Genomic DNA, 19,233 nt, shown 5'->3' on the forward strand with positions numbered 1-19,233 from the left:
GGTCATCTGGGTTGCAAAATGATAACTTCAGTTGAATTCACAGACTTGTCATAAGACATACTATCTTATATTTATGACACTCAGAGGGAGTAGACCAGAGACTTGTAATGGGGTCCTCTAAGTGTAACTGAACAAAGTTGAAATGTTGTAACTCCCAAGTCTCTCCAAGCCTCTCTTGCAAGAAGAAATAGAATAGTCTACCCTCCTGTGTGTCTGAGGAGACAAGGTTTGCTTAAAGATCCAGTACAGCTCAGGGAAGTTGCCTTGCAAAGAGATTCCTATCCTCAAGACCCTCCCTGACCACTCCTGAATGACTCTAGACTCATAACTGGAGTCAAATATCAGGATCCTCTAAGGTGATGAGTGTTAAGTTTAACCCAGGAAGACATAGCTCATATGCTGAAAGAATTTCCAGACTTTTCTAATATGTAGAGAGATTGGGAAGTATGTAGAGAAAACCTAGGAAATATGTTAGAAATGAATTTGACAAGTGGTACTCGAAAAGGAAAGACATAAAATTAGATCATATCAAATGTACTCATATGAATGCATTTACAAGAGATTCTGGGTTTAAGGTGTGTGAACTAGCACCGCTGGAAGCAGCTCTAACAGTTTGCTTGGCTGACTGATTGAACTTTGGGCTCAATGTTCTACAAAGTTGACCTGTTAGAATGTCCTTGGCATAGACACGGAGGAGTGTACTCATAGATCAGAGGAACAGAATGTGAAGCTCATTTATCATTTGCAATATGCACATCCATCCCCCATTATATCCTTCCGGAAGGCTAAGAAGGCACTCTGTTCATTATTCCATGAGAAATGCATTAATGAAGTGAGAGCAAGCATCCTTGAGAAGCTCCGTGATGGTGAGATGACAGTAAGAGAGGCTGCCAATGAGACAGTGGAAATGATGGGATTCAGAAGAGATACAGGCCACGTGGAAGCACTTAACTAACAGAAACATGGTAGAGGAAATTACTGTAATGACAGCAGAAAGTACTGGAATATAATCAAAATGTCTTAACCTAGCAGACTATGGATCATGATACATCTTGGAATAAATGGTCAGCCTACTGAAGTATCACTTGATCAATACAACAGTAAGAACTCTATGTCTGGTGGCTAGAAATCTGAATCAAATTACATTAAAGTCTTGACCTCTTACCAAGTTTCTAGATGTTAGGCAGCTCTTGAATCCAGGGTCTCTTGAGTGATGGGGAGGCTTAGTCCTCTTGAGGAAAGACTGTACAAAAATGTAAAAGGAATATAATATACATCTTCCTCCAAGTCATTCCCAAAGGGGCCTGTGGACATTTTTCTAAGGTTACCGTACACTAGAGAAAGAATACCCAAGTTTTTTGAGAACTTCTATACACTAGCCCTAAACTGATACAATTTCTTGAAGATCCATAATAATACTGTGTTCCACCAGTCAAAGTGGTAGCTTATAATGTTCATGTAATAAATAGTATTTTGGCCTAAGTTCATCTACATACCCATCCTATGGTGATTTCCCCCGTCTCTGACTGTATAATTAGAATAGACATGCTTGGCAACAGGCAGAATCCCTGCAATGGTTCTTTGACTGGTGAAGTAAAGACTGTTATGGTAGGAAGGCTGATGTGGAAGCCCTTGAAACTTTTTCTTCCTATCAAAATCATAAACCAAAAGCAAAACCGCATCCCTGGAGGTAACTGCAGAGATTCATGCAAAAATCAAAGATGTGAAAAATACAGATCTGGTGATTACTATTATATTCCCATTTATTTCACCTGTCCGGCCTGTACAGCAGGTAAATAGGTCTTAGAAAATGACTGTGAATAATCATACTCTTAAGTGGTAACTCCAACCTCAGATGCTGTTCTACTATGTTTTCTTTATTGAAGCAAATCAACACAGTCGCAGCACCTGGCATATAGCTATTGCTCTGGCAAGTGCTTTTTATTCTCTATTACCAATTTGCAAGGACCACTAGAAGAAATTTGGTTTCTAGGGACATCTTATGATTGTATCTTAGGGCGATGCCAACTTTCCTGCTGTCGGCCCTCTTTTTTTTTTTTTTTTTTTTTTTTTTGAGACAGGCTAGAGTACAGTTGCACGATCTCAACTCACTACAACCTCTGCCTCCCAGGTTCAAACGATTCTCCTGCCTCAGCCTCCCAGGTAGCTGGGTCTACAGGTGTGAGCCACCATGGCTGGCTAATTTTTGTATTTTTAGTAGAGACAGGGTTTCACTATGTTGACCAGGCTGGTCTTGAACTCCTGAGCTCAGGTGATCCACCCACCTCGGCCTCCCAAAGTACTGGGATTTACAGGTGTGAGCCACCTCACCCAGCCTCCTGCTGTCAGCTTTAATCTCATCTGCAGAAATTTCAATCATCTTGACACTCTATAGAATGTCACAATGATCTGCTGCATTATGCTCATTTTACCTAATAAGCAAAGTGATGGCATTATTCTGATTTGACTTAATAAGCAGAAAGTAGCAAGCCCCTTAGATGTCTTATTAAGGCACGTTAGAGGCAGAGGGTTGAAGAAAACCTCCATAAGTAGGCCTCCAAGGCCTACGCTGAATTTCTAGGGATTCAGTGGTTTGGAACACGTCAGGATACCTCCTCCAAAATGAAATATAAGTTACTATACTTTGTATTGTGTATTACTAAAAAGAAGACATGATGATTTGGGGGCCTTCTTGAATTTTTGGAGATATTACATGCTATTATTGTACACTACTCCAACCCATTTTCCCAGTTGCCTGTAAGGCTGTTGGTTCTGAGTAGAGAGTAGAGCAAAAGAAGGTTATGAAGTAGATCCAGGATGTAATGCAGGCTGTCTTGCCCATTGGGCTTGATGACTCAACAGATCCAGTGATGCTCAGTGTCTGTGGCATATAGGGATGTTATGTGGAGTCTCTGGTAAACCCCAGTAGGAGGGTCCACAGGTCTCTGGAGCAAAGTCACACCCTCTTCTACTATCATGATTCCTATTTTGAGAAAAAGCTCCTGTATTACTACTAGGCCTAAACATGGGACATTAAGTAATTGTGCAATCCGAGCTGCCATCACGAACACTGGTATCTAACCCACCAAAGCATAATGTTGAGTATGGATAACAGCAATCCTTCATTCAGTGGAAACAGCATATAAGAAATTAGGCTCAAGTAGGTTCAATGTACAAGTTGCATGAGCAAGTGACTCAATATCTTACAACACTTACTCCTGAGGTCTTGCTGCCTCTCCTTCAGTCCATGCCTATGGTCTCATGAGAGGATTCTTCTTCATCAGCTAAGGGGAAAAAAATGAAGGCCTGATTTACAGATACTGCTTCATGACATGCTGGCACCAACCAGAAGAGGACTCCTACAATGTTTCAACTCCAAGGAGTGTCCTTAAAAAAGAGGTGAGAAATAAAATCTTCCCAGTGGGCAAAACATCAAACAGTACATTTGGTTGTTTTGCTTTTTCTGGGCCAAGAGATGGTCACAAATATGGATCTATACTGATTCATGAAGAGTATGAAATAAGACTGGAATGTCTTCTGCCAGAAAGCAAGAAAATGCTCAAAGAAGGATGGTGACCTGTAAAAAAGAAAAAATAAAAAAAAGAAAAAGCCAGCCAGCCTGCAGGGACTCCCACTGTCTAAAATTTGAGAATCAAATAATAACATGAAGACAAAGAAGAGGAAGGGTGCAGTGGCTCACACCTGGAATCCCAGCACCTTGACAGGCTGAGGCAGGCAGATCACTTGAGGTCAGGAGTTTGAGACTAGCCTGAACAATATGGTGAAACCCCATCTCTACTAAAAATACAAAAAAATTAGCCAGGTGAGGTGACACGCACCTGTAATTCCAGCTACTCGGGAGACTGAGGCAGGAGAATTGCTTGAACCTAGGAGGCAGAGTTTGTAGTGAGCTGAGATTGAGCCATTGCCCTCTAGCCTGGGTGACATAGAGAGACTCCACCTAAAAAAAAAAAAAAAAGACAAAGAAGAAAAAATAATAGTAATGGTTTATAACTCTTTGATTAAAATAAGAAACTGTAAGTCCACAGTGATAGAATTAAATTGAAAGTGTGACAAAGAACAGGATACTTACATACATAGGAAAAGAGTAACTTATCAGTGGAGAAGTCTGGTGGTCTCCACTTTAACCAATAGATCAAACTGAAAATAGGTGGCCAGGCGTGGTGGCTCACGGCTGTAATCCCAGCACTTTGGGAGGCCAAGGCAGGTGGTTCACTTGAGGTCAAGAGTTCGAGACCAGCCTGACCAACATGGTGAAACCTCATCTCTACTAAAAATACAAAAAAAAAAAAAAAGAAAGAAAATTAGCCAGGCGTGGTCACACATACCTGTAATCCCAGTTATTCGGGAGGCTGATTCAGAAGAATCGCTCAAATGCGGGAGGCGGAGGTTGCAGTGAAATGAGATCGTGCGATTGCACTTCAGCCTGTGTGACAAGAGCAAAATTCCATCTCAAAAAAAAAAAAAAAAGATAGGAAGGAAGGAAGGAAGGAAGGAAGGAAGGAAAGAAGGAAGGAAGGAAGGAAGGAAGGAAGGAAGGAAGGAAGGAAGGAAGGAAGGAAGGAAGGAAGGAAATAGGTGCCCCTGATAGGATGCACAGGAAGAAAATGTCTCCCTCTGGCAGGCCTTCCAGGAATGCACATCTGAATCTAATTATGAGAGAACGCTGGGAACCTAAATTAAAGGCCATTTGACAAAATAACCAGCCTATAATCTTCAAAAATGTCAAGTCATGAAAGGCAAGGAAAGACCAAGAAACTGTTCCAGACTGAAGGACGCTAAAGAGGCATGACAACTAAATACACCATGGGATTCTGAACTGGATCCTTTTACTATAAAGGATATTGAAACAACTGCTGAAATCTGAAGTGGGGTCGGCAGATGAGGTAACAGCAATTTCAACACTGATACTGATTTCAATACACAGATGCTGGTTATTGTAGTGGGTTGAATGGTGTCCCCCGAAAAGATATGTCTTCATCTTAATCTCTGAAACCTGTGACCTCATTTGAAAAAAGCATCTTTGCAGATGTAGTTAACTTAAGAATCTTGAAATGAGATCATTCTGGATTATCTAGGTGAGCTGTAAATCCAATGACAAGTGTCCTCAGAAGAGATACACAGAGAAGAGAAGATGCAAGATGAGAATGCCGTGTGAAGAGGGGGGCAGAAATTAGAGCGATGCGGCCACAAGCCAAGGAGCGCCTGGAGCTACCAAAAGTTGGAAGGAGCAAGGAAGGATCCTCCCCTGGAGCCTTGGGGTTTAGGGGAGGCACAACCCTGCTGACACCTTCATTTCAGATTTCTGGCCTCCAGACTATGAGAAAATAAATTTCTGTTATTTTAAGCCATCAGGTTTGTGGTAATTCGTTATGACAGCCCCAGGAAACTAATATAGTTGGATTGCGGTTACATCAAAGAATGTTCTTGTTTGCAGGAAATACACACTAAAGTACATAGGAGTGATAGACATAATGTCAGCAGCTTACCCTCAAATGGTGCAGGTGTTTTGAACTGTATTTGCACCTCTATTATAATTTTTAAATTGTTTTGAAATTTTAAAACTATTTTAAAACATCACTAGAGCAGTTGCCAGATCATGGAGGTTAGCAAGATTGCAACTTCCCAAGACCACTCCAAGCCACGCCTTAGTGATGGCCCAGACTCCAAAGGATATGGGAATCACAGAGTACAAATAAAGAGTAATAAATCAGGTGTTGGAGTTTGCCTTCCAATATGTGTCTGCAATTATAGACTATGCAAAAATTTATTCAAGCCACCCTAAGAAACTTCCTCTTGAGGGAGACAATGTGAGGCTAGTGACCCAGTGTTGCGAAGACCTAGTTCTCCCCTCAAGTCATTCTTTACCAGTTATTACTTTTGGCAGGCAATTCTCCATGGCATTTCAACTTACCCTGGACTAGCTTTACAAGGATGTGTGTCTAGCATAGTGTCTCTTTCCAGGTCAGAGGGCCGATGTGTTTCCTGACCAGGATCGTAGAGATAGAGACACCCAGAGCCATTCCAGGATAGAAAAGTTTCCCTCTCCTCAGGAAAGATTTGCTTACATTCCAGAATACTTAAAGATAATGTCTCTCTCCAGAGAGGAGGATGGGCAGGTTTGCTAGCTGCCCCCTTATAAGATTGGAGGATTCCTATGCTTAGCGTTTCTCAGTTGTGACACAAACTTGTGTACGTAGCATCTACCTGAGGTTGATCCACACTGACTCCTATGGGACTTCAGTGCACAGGGAACTGATGGAAGCATGAAGCCTGTTTAAGTCTGTTTTGTGTTGTTACAACAGAATACCACAGACTGGGTAATTTATTAAAAAGAAATTTATTTCTCATAGTTCTGGAGGCTGGGAAGTTCAGTATCAAGATAGTAGCATTTGGCGAGGGCCTCCTTGCTGCATCGTCCCACGTCAGAAGGTGGGAGGGCAAGAGAACATGACAGTGGGAGAGAAAGGGCTGAATTCCAACTCGTTTTTTTTTTTTTTTTTTTTTTTGAGACAGAGTCTAGCTCTGTCACCCAGGCTGGAGTGCAGTAGCACGATCTCGGCTCACTGCAACCTCTGCCTCCTGAGCTCAACCAATTCTCCTGTCTCAGCCTCATGAGTAGCTGAGAAACCACAGGTGCGTGCCACCATGCCAAGCTAATTTTTGCATTTTTAGTAGAGACGGGGTTTCACCATGTTGGCCAGGCTGGTCTCGAACTACTGGCCTCAGTGATCCACCCGCCTCAGCCTCCCAAAGTGCTGGAATTACAGGCATGAGCCACCACACCTGGCCTGAACTCCCTTTTATAATAATCCCACTTTGACAATAACCCACTTCTGTAATAATGACAGTAATCCATTCATGAGGACAGAGCCCTCACGATCTAATCATCTCTTATTAGGCCCCACCTCCCAACACTGTTGCATTGGGGATTAAGTTTTCAACACATGAACTCTGGGGGGACACATGCAAACCTCGGCGGACACATGCGAACCAGAGGAAAGCTCATACTTCCTGCTGTGACCCAAGTAATAAAGTTTCTAATTCCCCCTTGGACTTGTTTCCTTCCCAGTCAAATCTGTGGAAGTATGACAAGCAACCCTACCAGCCTCCCAACACCCTGCTGCTTGGGAACTGCTTGACTTCTTGACCATTACAAGATGGAAAAATCAAACCCCTTTATTTATTGATTAAGCCATATGCAGAACCTAGATTGTTACCTGACACATACTGCTTAATAGCTCCAAACTACAGATTGAAGTCCTCACTTTAAAAGGGATCTTTCTGAAGAAGATCAGTTTCACAGCTAAGAGTCAGTGCTGCTAGCAGACCTACTACCTCTGTTGTCTATACCATGGCTCCTTAAACAGTGACAGCATCAATTCAAAAGTTCACAGTATAGATTTCACTTTCACAGTCCATGCCTGTCAAGTCACTTCCTGAAACAATGTCAGTTCAAAAGAGTTCTCATTAAGCCAACGGCAGTTCAAAACTGTTCTCATTAAGCCACCAAAAATTGGAACCCAAAATTCTTATCACCATCAACATAGTTTCAGGATAAAATGCAATGAATGACTCAAATCCATTTGAAAAGAAAATACAATAAAATACAATGATAACTACTCTACCACAGGTAAAAACTATGGTCGTGCCTTGATGCATTTCAGGGTAATAAAATGAAGCATTCTAGGTCTTCTCAAGTTATATCTTAGAAAACTTAAAGGTAACTGCTAAAACCTATGACCCTGGTTTTACAGGATATGAGTGGAAAAAACGGAAGGAATAATGGAAGGAAAAATCACACTTCCCTAAATACAATTTTACCATTTTATATAGGTCTATATTAGATAGGACTAATATTCAGTTAGAGATTCAGAACCATTAGGACCACACATGTGGATGTATTACTGGGATTTGACCGTATGCAGTAATGGTAGCTGATAAAGTCTAGAAGGCTGTTGCCTTCATATCTAATACTGCAGCTTGAAGTCTGCAGGGCAGGCAGTTGGGAAGAAGGCTGTCAGGGGATGCAAAGCAGCAAGGACAAGATGGAACCCAGGAGCATTGACTGGTACCCATGTCAGGCTCTCTCTGTCTCCAACCTTCATGATGTGGGTATCCTGCAGAAGAACCCAGTGCTCTTTGTCATAGAGATAAACACACATCTGGTTGAGGATACACAGTCAGATGAGGAGTCAGTGAAGCTGAAGGAAGATCGTTCCTGCCCCACAGCAAGGAGATAAGCCAGCAGATAAAATAACAATATGCATGGGCCACAAAAGCACCTGGAGACCCTTCCCCAGCCTCTAAGCACAAAAAACAATACTCTTGATATAGTTGCTCCTCCACTCTGTCCTCCAAATCTCACACAAGTATGTCGCTTGTGGCACACGCTTACCTGGAAACATAGGAAAGGAAATTATGGGAAACACAGTTCAGCCTAACCAGATCAACACACTACAAAACCTCTACAGTCCATCTTTTGTCATCTTGGCATGTATCACTTTAAATCACAATTTCCATATGAAGACAATTCAAAATTTAGGCTTCTACTTAACGGAGTACAACTATCTTGTGCACAATTAACAACACACCAACTACTTTTCCAAAAGAGGCTATAAAATCTGTCTCTTGCTCTTTGGGCATTCTTTGAGCTAATTCATACTCTCCCTTTGATATATTGTAGTTTAAATACTGAGAAGATGGAAAATAAGAGTGGGAAGAAAACAAGTTTTTTGGAAAAAAAAATACAACGACAACTACTCTACCACATGTAAAAACTATGGTGTAGCTTTGATGCATTTCAGGGTAATGAAATGGGGCATTCTAGATTGTCTCAAGTTTCTACATACAAACAGGCCAAGCATGGTGGCTCGTGTCTGTAATATCAGCACTTTAGGAGGCGGAGGTGTGAGGATCACTTGAGCCCAAGAGTTCAAAACCAGCCAGGGCAGCATAGTGAGATACCATCTCGACAAAAAATAAAAAATTTTATAAAGTATACATACAAATATATCCATATCAAAATAAGGAAGAAATACAACTGCACTAGCTCATTTCTACAACTGGTCATGCGGTCATATGGTCAGAGCTAGTATATACTACCTTCTTTTTTTTTTTATTATTCTTTTTTTTTTTTTTTTTGAGATGGAGTTTCGCTCTTGTCGCCCAGATTGGAGTGCAACGGCACAATCTCGGCTCACCACAACCTCTGTCTTCCAGGTTCAAGTGATTCTCCTGCCTCAGCCTCCCGAGTAGCTAGGATTACAGGCATGCACCACCATGCCTGGCTAATTTTGTATTTTTAGTAGAGACAGAGTTTCTCCATGTTGGTCAGGCTGGTCTTGAACTCCCGATCTCAGGTGACCTGCCCACCTCAGCCTCCCAAAGTGCTGGGATTACAGGCATGAGCCACTGCACCCGGCCCATATATACCACCTTCTACCACTTATTCCACATCCCTTTGCCCTCAGGAAGCACCTCAGCAGGTTGTGGTTCCTTGGACCCAAACCATTAGGAGAAAAGCCTGAATTGCATTGTCATAAAAGGGACATACATAAGCATAAAGAGGTCAATCCACCAGAAGGGACCAAAAGTCAAAATCTGAACATACACATAACATAGCTTCAAAATATTAACATATAAAGCAAAACTTGGCATAACTAAAAGTAGAAAAAGTCACAATAGTGGCTCCACCAGAGTGGGAGCCAATCACACATCTCGAAAGCTGACAGAACATGCAGACAAATAATCATTAAGGATACAGAAGATCAGAACCACAATGTTAACAAACTTGACTGAGAACATTGCCTCCAACAATGACAAAATACATACTATATGATCCCATTTACATAAAGTTCAAAACAAGGCTGGGCATGGTGGCTCACACCTATAATCCCTGCACTTTGGGAGGCCGAGGCGGACTACTTGAGGCCAGGAGTTCGAGACCAGCCTGGCCAACATGGCAAAACCCCGTCTCTACTAAAAATATGAAAATTAGCTGGGCGTGGTGGTGCACGCCTTTAAACCCAGCTACTAGGGAGGCCGAGGCATGAGAATTGCTTGAACCTGGGAGGCAGAGGTTGTAGTGAGCCGAGATCGTGCCACTGCACTTCAGCCTGGGCACAGAATGAGACTCTGTCTCTAATAATAATAATAATAATAATAATAATGAGATAAAACAGATGAGGCAAATTAATCTATGGTGTTAGAAGTCAGAATATCCAGGTGAGATGTGGCACAAAAAGAGAAAAAATAATAAAATTTAAAAATAAAAAATAGGGCTGGGCACGATGGCTCACATCTATAATCCCAACACTTTGGGAGGCCGAGGTGGGCAGATCACTTGAGGTCAGATGTTCAAAATCAGGCTGGCCAACATGGTGAAACCCCATATCTACTAAAAATACAAAAATAAAAATAAAAAATAAAGAAGTCAGAAGAGTGGTAACCCATGGCAAGGGTAATTGACCAGGAAAGGGCACAAAGAGGCTTCTAAGGTTGTGGTATCCTCCCTTTCTTAATCTAGGTGCTGAGTGCCCAGGTGGTTCACTTTGTGAAAATTCATTCAGCTGTACATATATGAATCTGTATATTTTGTTATACTTCCATTAATATTTTTACATTAAGAAAAGGTGACTTTTGGATAGCATTGAGAATAAACTGCTCTACATGATCTGACATGGTTTCCTCTCTACCTGTATATTCAACTACATTTTTCTCCTCAGTCACTTATCTACTCCAGCCACACTGGCCTTCCTGAGACGTATCAAACTCTTTCCCATCGTAAGACATTTGCACTCACTCTTCTCTCTGCCAGAAACGCTCATCTCTTTCCTATTCACACAGCTAATGTCCTAGCTTCATTCAGACAGCACCTCTTCAGAGAAGACTTACCTGGCCACCTAATTTAAAATAACACTTCCCCAAATCATCTTCTATCCCCGTATTCTATTCTCTTCACAGCATTTATCACTACATGCAATTTTGTGTTTTGTTATTGATTTTTCTCACTAGGATATAACCTCCATTTTTGTGTGTGGGTGTATGTTTCGCTCAATTAGTTTCATTAAAAAAATGAATGTGTTTTTAGAATTTCCTTGGGTTTCCTTTGTGGCTTGATACATAATCAAACTTTGTAAATATTCCATGTATGCTTGAAAATGTGATTTCTTTGATGTGTATACATTTCTCCATAACATCTACTTTGAGTTTATTACTCATGTTATTCAAATAGCCTACATTTTTGCTTATTTTCTGAGTTTGATCTGTCTGATTATATGAGGGGTGAATTAAAATCTCCAAATATAATAGTTTATTCATCTATTTCTCTCTGTAATTCTGTCAGTTATTGCTTTATAAATTTTGCATTTATATTAATAAACACGTTTATGACCATAAACATATGTCTTCTTGATCTATTATTATGTTACTAGTATGCTTTATCTGTCTTTATCCCTTTTGATGTTTTGCAACTTCGACTCTATTTTGTCTGATGTAATTGTTATTCTAGTTTTTCTTTGATTATATTTCTCTGGTATATCTTTTTTGATTTATTGATTTCAATCTTTCTCTTCCCTTTTAAATGTGTCTCTTCTGGAAAATACAGTGTCATTTTAAAAATCCAGTGTATGTATCTCTGCCTTTTAATTGATGAGCTAAACTCATTTACATTTATTATAATAGAAAGACCTATTTTGTGTTTTTTATTTTTCAGGCTTCTTTTTTTAAAAATAGAGTGGGGTCTCACTACGTTGCTCAGGCTGGTCTTGAACTCCTGGCCTCAAGTAGTCCGCCCACCTCATCCTCCCAAAGTGCTGGGATTACAGGTGTGAGCCACCATGCCTAGCATCAGGCTTCTTTTTTCAGTATCTTTTATCTTCTTTATTATAGTGCATTGGATGGAGCAAAAATTTTTGTACTAAATTTGAAAGTTATACTATGTATTTTTAATTTTTCTGCTGGTTACATAGAATTAAACATTTCATTTCCCAGATTTCTTTTTTAACCATGATGTATGGTTACATAAGTTCTGACCAATGAAATGTAAGCAGAAGTGTAGAACTTTCAGAATGGATTTGTTCAAAGGAAGAAGGTAATTCCTCTTTTCTCTCCTTCCTCCTGCTACTGCCCTAAAATTGGTAACTACAGCTCCAGCACCTATATGGGACCACGAAGGGATCCTGAGTGTGACAGTACTGGATGGTGGTGCAGAAAGCTAAGACTGTGGCTCCGTGATGACCTCATGGATTCGTCATGCTATAGTCATGACTACTTACAAGGCAAACTTCTTTTACTTGAAGAAGAAACTTCCTTAAGCCACTGTTATTTGAGATTTTTCTGATATGCAGCACTGCTCATTTCCAGGAGATACTTCCTTTATTGTAATTTCCTAGCCTGTGGTGGGGGCAGGGGGCAGTGCAAGTGTATCTTCCTTAGCCTATATCCAATTTGTGGCACTTAGACTTTCCCTCTAAGTTTCTCCCACTCCAACTCCCAAACATAGTGGGTTTTCTCAAAAGTGGAGCCTAAGACAAAGACTTAACCGTAGGAAGTTCACTGCAGATCACAGAGTGAGGAAGTAAGGAGAATGAGAGGAAAGGAGGAAAAGCGTCACCACTGTGGTCACCACTGTGGTCAGTGTGTACTTGATCCCACAGGACTTCCTGAAGAGTGTTCAGAACACTTCCTAGATTTGATTCCCACAATTGTCTACCAGGAAGACAGGGCACCGCAGTGTTTATCCATCAGATTCCATCCCCTATTGGCTAAGAATTGCCCCTACAGGCTGGGCGCGGTGGCTCACGCCTGTAATCCCAGCACTTTGGGAGGACGAGTTGGGTGGATCACAAGGTCAGGAGTTCGAGACCAATCTGGCCAATATGGTGAAACCCTGTCTCTACTAAAAATACAAAAATTAGTCAGGCGTGGTGGTGCACGCCTATAATCCCATCTACTCAGGAGGCTGAGGCAGGAGAATCACTTGAACCCGGGAGGCAGAGGTTGCAGTGAGCCAAGATTATACCACTGCACTCCAGCCTGGGTGACAGTGAGACTCTATCTCAAAAAAAAAAAAAAAAAAAAAAGGCCGGGCGCGGTGGCTCACGCCTGTAATCCCAGCACTTTGGGAGGCCGAGGCGGGCGGATCACAAGGTCAGGAGATCGAGACCACGGTGAAACCCCGTCTCTACTAAAAATACAAAAAAAATGAGCCGGGCGCAGTGGCGGGCGCCTGTAGTCCCAGCTACTCGGGAGGCTGGGGCAGGAGAATGGCGTGAACCCAGGAGGCGGAGCTTGCAGTGAGCCAGGATCGCGCCACTGCACTCCAGCTTGGGCGACAGAGCGAGACTCCGTCTCAAAAAAAAAAAAAAAAAAGTATTGCCCCTACAGTGCTAACTCCATTGTGCTTTTGGAAAGAGCAGGCTTGTCTACACAGAGAATTTCCAGTGACAAAAATTCTACAAAGGGCGCATGGGATTAAAGTGAGACACTGTCACCATGAGGTGGGTCTGAACATGCACAGAACTGCCCACTGCAGCTGCAATTAGAATGCACCAAGAAAATACGACACTGAACACCAGGGTCTTCACGGTTTTTATGAAAGGTTCTGAGATCCATCAGCTTCCCTTTTGTTTCTGTGGCAACCGCAGAACTGAGCTAATTTATCTTCATACCTTGAACCAGCCTCTCAATTTTTGAAACTCGCTTCTCCCTGAACTTCTTTACTGTATGTTTTCTTATCGCTGACTGCTGTTTCTAAATGAGCTCTTCTTCCATTTCCTACTCTTTAAATGCAGGAAGTCCTCAAGTTTGCATCCATTCTTTTTCCTTTATACCATCTCACTAAACTACCTCATTTTTTTCTCATATCTCCATCACCATGTTTAAGAAATGATCCTCCAGCCGGGCGCGGTGGCTCACGCCTGTAATCCCAGCACTTTGGGAGGCCGAGAGAGGCGGGCGGATCACGAGGTCAGCAGATCAAGACTATCCTGGCTAATACAGTGAAACCCTGCCTCTACTAAAAATGCAAAATAATTAGCCAGGCGTGGTGGCGGGCGCCTGTAGTCCCAGCTACTTGTGGGGGAGTGGGGGGGAGGCAGTTAAGGCAGGAGAATGGAGTGAACCTGGGAGGTGGAGCTTGCGGTGAGCCGAGATCGCGCCACTGCACTCCAGCCTGGGTAACAGAGCGAGGCTCCGTCTCAAAAAAAAAGAAAAAGAAAAAAAGAAATAAATAAAGAAAGAAATGATCCTCCAGTCTTTATTATCAGCCCAGATCTCTCTCTTTACTTCCTAACTCAAACTCATCACCCCATACTCTGTCTTCACACAGATGTAATTGTATAGATAATCAAATTCTAACATATTAAAAAAAAATCCATCTCATCACCTTTCTACATCTCCATGGTCCCTATTTCAATTAATGGCTTCTTCAACTAACTCCTTCCAAGCTAGAAACTCCAGCAACATCTTTCACTTTACCAAATCACTCCTTTTATCACTTGGAAAATTTGGTTGATCACATCTCATCTATCAAGTCTACCATCTCCTTCCTATTCCTACATGGATGAACCCTTATAATACCTCGTCTAAACTTAGACAAAAGCATCAGAAATGGTTTCCTGCTCCTAGTTTCTCCCCTTGACAAACAAACTTTGTGTTACACCAGCACAGGGTTTAGTTAAGAGGTATTACAAGGTGTGTTATGAAAGCTTCTGTCCTTCCTCCCAAACTCCCAATTTCCTGTTCCACAGAGGCAACCTCTTTCAACACTTTTGAAAATATTTGGGGAAAAAATTGTATCTGTACTGAACATGTACAGGTTTTTCTTGTCATTATTCCCTAAACAATAAAGTATAACAATTATTTACATAGCATTTATGTTGTATTAGGTATTATAGAAACCTAGAGATGATTTAAAGTATATTGGAGATTGATGCCTAGGTTACATGCAAATACCACACCATTTTACAATAGGGACTTGAGCATCCTCAAGCTTTGGTGCCCTTCGGAGGTCCTGGAACAAAGCCTCCGTGGAGGATAACAAGGGATGACTTTTGATTCCTGGCTTTCTTCATTGTTGGCTTAGGATTCAGCTTTCTTAGGTCATCAGCCACGTCAGAGTTAACCCATTTTATGGCTACTTTCTAATTCTGAAAACGCTGTTGCTGTTCTCTCCTCTCCTAATTTATCCTTTTGGGCATATGCTTTGGAAAATCCCTTTACTGTCATTTTAGTGTGATTTGAGGAGGGAATGTTGCTAACAATTCATGTGTTCAACTCACAAATTCCAGAACTCTGCCAAACTTTGGAAGCAGGTATCATCTAAGTCTATTTCTCTTTCTTTTTAAAACTTTTATTTTAGGTTCAGGGATACATGTGCAGGTTTGCTATATAGGTGAAACTCATGTCATGGGGGTTTGTTGTACAGTGTACAGACAACCTACAGAATAAGAGAAAATATTTGCAAACTATGCATTTAACAAAGGCCTAATATCCCAGTATCCATAAGGAATTTAAACAAATTTATAAGAAAAAAAACACAAACAACCCCGTTAAAAAGTGCACAAAGGACATGAACAGACATTTTTTAGAAGAAAACATATATATGGCCAACAAGCATATGAAAAAAAGCTCGATATCACTGATTAGAGAAATGCAAATAAAAACCACAATGAAATACCATCTCATACCAGTCAGAATGACTATTATTAAAAAGTTTTTTTAAAAAGATAGATTTATTTTTATCTCTTTTCTCAACTCCATCCCAACTGGGTTCCAATTTTCTAGATTTTTCTGTGTCTTCACTAATTAAACTTCATTTTTGAAAAGGATTTAACCAATTCATTCCCTTTGAGGTCTAATGAATGACAGAGTTTAATGTGTTATATCTCCCAAGAGTATTTTCATTTTAACAAGGACTGAGTTTCTTATTTGGCTTAAGCCAAAGGGATAAAGGCATTAAGTTCTGAGAAATTTCAGGTACCCATACCTAAGTGTTTGGGAGGCTAGGGGAACGTTTTCTTGTGTTTTCTCAAATCACAGGTTTTGGGGGCATGTCTAACTGTGCCCATGTTTTAGGCTAATTGACGTCAGTGTCACAGCAGGCATTCTAGGATGACAATCAGAAATAGGAATATCTGCTCAGTTATAATTCTAGTCCAACTTGTATGTCTTGAAACCTAGATAGCAGGTAGATGAATCAGCATCCTAAATATTGATATTAATCTAGAGCAAAACATATATTTTATTGTGTTTATAAGTATACAAAGATAGACATCATTGAATACACACAACTCTAAGTAAGACCTCCTCATACAATTAGTGGTTGTAAGGCATTTTGGAACTACAAAATGCCATATAAATGCATGATAATTAGATCATGAAACTAATTATGGTTAATAATATGACTAGCCATCTTAAACTGTGTATGAATATAATAATAATAAGCAACATTACGTGCTCTCAGTTGAAGCAGACACAATTAGCCAGAATTTGGTAAGGGGCACAAAACAGCAGAGGATGCCTCCAGCATTCTGGGGGTAGTGCACAGAAAATTAAGGTTGTATTTATCTGCCGTGGAGCACCGCAGGGATATAAACCACAAAAACAGGGGAGAAAAGAAGCCCAGTTAAGATCTCCTCCTTAATTCTTGATTTCTGGCTCTATTATTTTGCTAAATACCACTACTACAACTCAGAACAATTATAAGTGCCTGTGCATCTCTTACTAGGGCTGGGCACTGTTAAAGTGTTTTACATATATTAATTAACTCACACAACAACCTCAGGAGGTAGGTACTGTTCTCCCTTTTTGACATATAAGCAAATAAAAACACAAAGAAGTTAAATAACTTTCCACCGTGGGTGGCAGTGCTGGGACTTAGGCTACCCAGCCCCAGAGCCTGGCCAGTTACCACCACTCTATATGGCAGCCACCTTTTCTACCTTTTCTCTGTTCCATGAATCAATTACAGATATATATATGTGTGTATGTGTATATATGTATATACACCTATGTGTAAATATATGTGTGCATATATTTGTGTGTGTATAAACGTATGTGTGTATGCGTGTATACATATATGTGTGTGTGTGTGTGTGTTTTGAGACGGAGTTTCACTCTTGTCCAGGCTGGAGTGCAATGGCGCAATCTCAGATCACTGCAACTTCTGCCCCCAGGGTTCAAAGATTCTCCTGCCTCAGCCTCCCAAGTAGCTGGGATTACAAGCATGTAATCCCATTACACCACCACACCCGGCTTTTTTTTTTTTTTTTTTTTTTTTTTTGTATTTTTAATAGAGACAGAGTTTCACCATGTTGTTAGCCAGGCTGGTCTTGAACTCCTGGGCTCAAGTGATCCTCCCACCTGTGCCTCCCAAAGTGCTGGGATTACAGGCGTGAGCCACCGCGCCTGGGCCAGATACATATTTTCATCACTGGTCATGCAAAACTCACTCCCCACCTCATCTTAACAACTTAATGATCCTTTTGGTAAAATGCCAATACCAGCATAAAACAAATTTCTTCAGGATACAAATATTTTCATAGTTTGTATTAACTCAACCTAAACTTTACTAGCCTGAATTGCTTCTTCAAGGCTTCACTAATACACTGTTGGGGAGAATTTTAAGCAACCTCCACCCAAGTGCTTACCTTGTAGTTCTATTTATCCACCTTAGACATTTATTAGACTCCTTTCAGATTCTTTCCCTCGCTACTGTTTTCCGGTATCATCTGATAACTGAATAGAAAATGCTGTTCTGAATCACTACACCTATCAACCATGTCACAGATAAATTCTACTATATATTATATATAAATATTTTAATGAGCTATTTAGAGCCAGCCGTCTTACCATGTGCTCATGTGGGATTTCCTGTTTCAATGTCGAATAATATATTTTACAGTTAGCAAGTTAATTTCACCTGCAGTCGTTGATTTGTTCAAATTCTGAGCATTTAAATCCATTGCCAATGTTTGCTTAAAGAACACTGTTTCCTTACGAGTCTTCCAAATCGGTCCTTACAGAAAGAACCTCTGAATACTATACGCATATACGGACGGCTGCGCGTCCCTACAAAGTCAGCCTGTTACTTCCACTGGAGAAACAAAACTCTTGAGAACCGCTGAGCTGTAAAAATGTCAGAAAGCCGGTGTCCCATGCGCGCTGAGAAAGCCGGGAGAGGGCGGTGGCTGCCCCCAGGCCGCCTCCTGCCCCGGGGGAGGCCGAGGCCTCACCGCGCCCCCCGCGCCCCGCCCCCGCGGCGTCTAGCGGCCCCGCCGCAGGGCAGGCCTGGCCGGGTCTCCCCGGGCCGCGGCGGCGCCCCCTGCAGGCCGCGGCGGGCAGAGCGGGCGGAAGGAACCTGAGCCGAGCTGCCACCGTGTCCCAACCCGAGCCACCGCCGGAGCTTCCCCGGGCCCCGAGTCCGAGCCGAACGCCCTCCTCGCCGCCTCCGCGTCCCGGCGCCCTCCAGAGCCGCCGCGCCGCCAGCGCACACCTGAAGCGGCCGGGCCAGGCCCTGCCTCGGTCCTCAGCTGGTCCTCCCCGCCCCGCACCGGCCTTCACTCTGGAGCGGCCCCGGCAGCCGCAGCAGGGGCGGCGGCGGCGGATTGAGGAGCTCTCCAGGTCGTCCCGGGAGAGGCTGCTGCAGTCCCGGGACAGGATGTTCTCCAAGTTTACCTCCATCCTGCAGCACGCCGTGGAGGCGGTAAGGCCGCGGGCTGCGGGCGCACGGCAGGCCGGGGATGGCGGCGGCCTACGCTTCCCGGCGGCCTCGGGGACAAGCTGGGCGGCCTCGGTCCGGCCCTCGGCGGCCCTGGCCCCGGGTGGGGTGAGGCCCCAGGCAGGCGCCCTGGGTGGCCGCCGGGTCGTGGGGGCGCCCGGGGCCTCGGGCCTGGCTCTGCGCGGGTCCCCTCCGTCCCTGGCTGCCCCAGGTCGGCGGTCCCTGCTCTCCTCCAGGAGCCGGGGCGGGGGTGCCGGGGAGGACCTGGCCGCCCGACCCCGCTCGGTGGTCGCCTCATTCCTCTGATGGGGACGGGGGTTCGGGGAGCACCTGGCGGGGTCGCAGGGAGCTCCCCCGGGCTCCCTTAACGTTAACCTTCTCCGGAAAAAAGTGGTCAGCGTTGAGCAAGACAAAAGAAACGAGCAAGCACCGCTTGGGCTTGGGTTCTGTTTTGTTTTGGTTTTGGGGGGTAGGGGTGAGGAAGGCAT

The 19,233-nt window shown here is 42.8% G+C and overlaps 2 protein-coding genes across 3 annotated transcripts in view; one reads left to right on the forward strand and one right to left on the reverse strand.

The window, feature by feature from the left end:
- Nucleotides 1-18,292, reverse strand: part of ABLIM1 (actin binding LIM protein 1) — a 389,359-nt gene extending 371,067 nt beyond the window's left edge. For both annotated transcript variants that reach the window (XM_074002827.1, XM_065521447.2), the window contains exon 1: nt 17,878-18,292. The gene's annotated coding sequence lies outside the window, so the exon portion shown is untranslated. The remainder of the gene's footprint in view (nt 1-17,877) is intronic.
- A 75-nt stretch (nt 18,293-18,367) lies between these two features.
- The window catches only part of FHIP2A (FHF complex subunit HOOK interacting protein 2A), a 46,264-nt gene continuing 45,398 nt past the window's right edge, over nt 18,368-19,233 (forward strand). The window contains exon 1 of the mRNA XM_005566511.3: nt 18,368-18,730. Coding sequence (XP_005566568.3) covers nt 18,686-18,730 — 45 coding nt within the window. The 5' untranslated portion in view covers nt 18,368-18,685. The remainder of the gene's footprint in view (nt 18,731-19,233) is intronic.

This window comes from Macaca fascicularis, chromosome 9 (genome assembly GCF_037993035.2).
Source record: "Macaca fascicularis isolate 582-1 chromosome 9, T2T-MFA8v1.1".
NCBI lineage: Eukaryota > Metazoa > Chordata > Mammalia > Primates > Cercopithecidae > Macaca > Macaca fascicularis.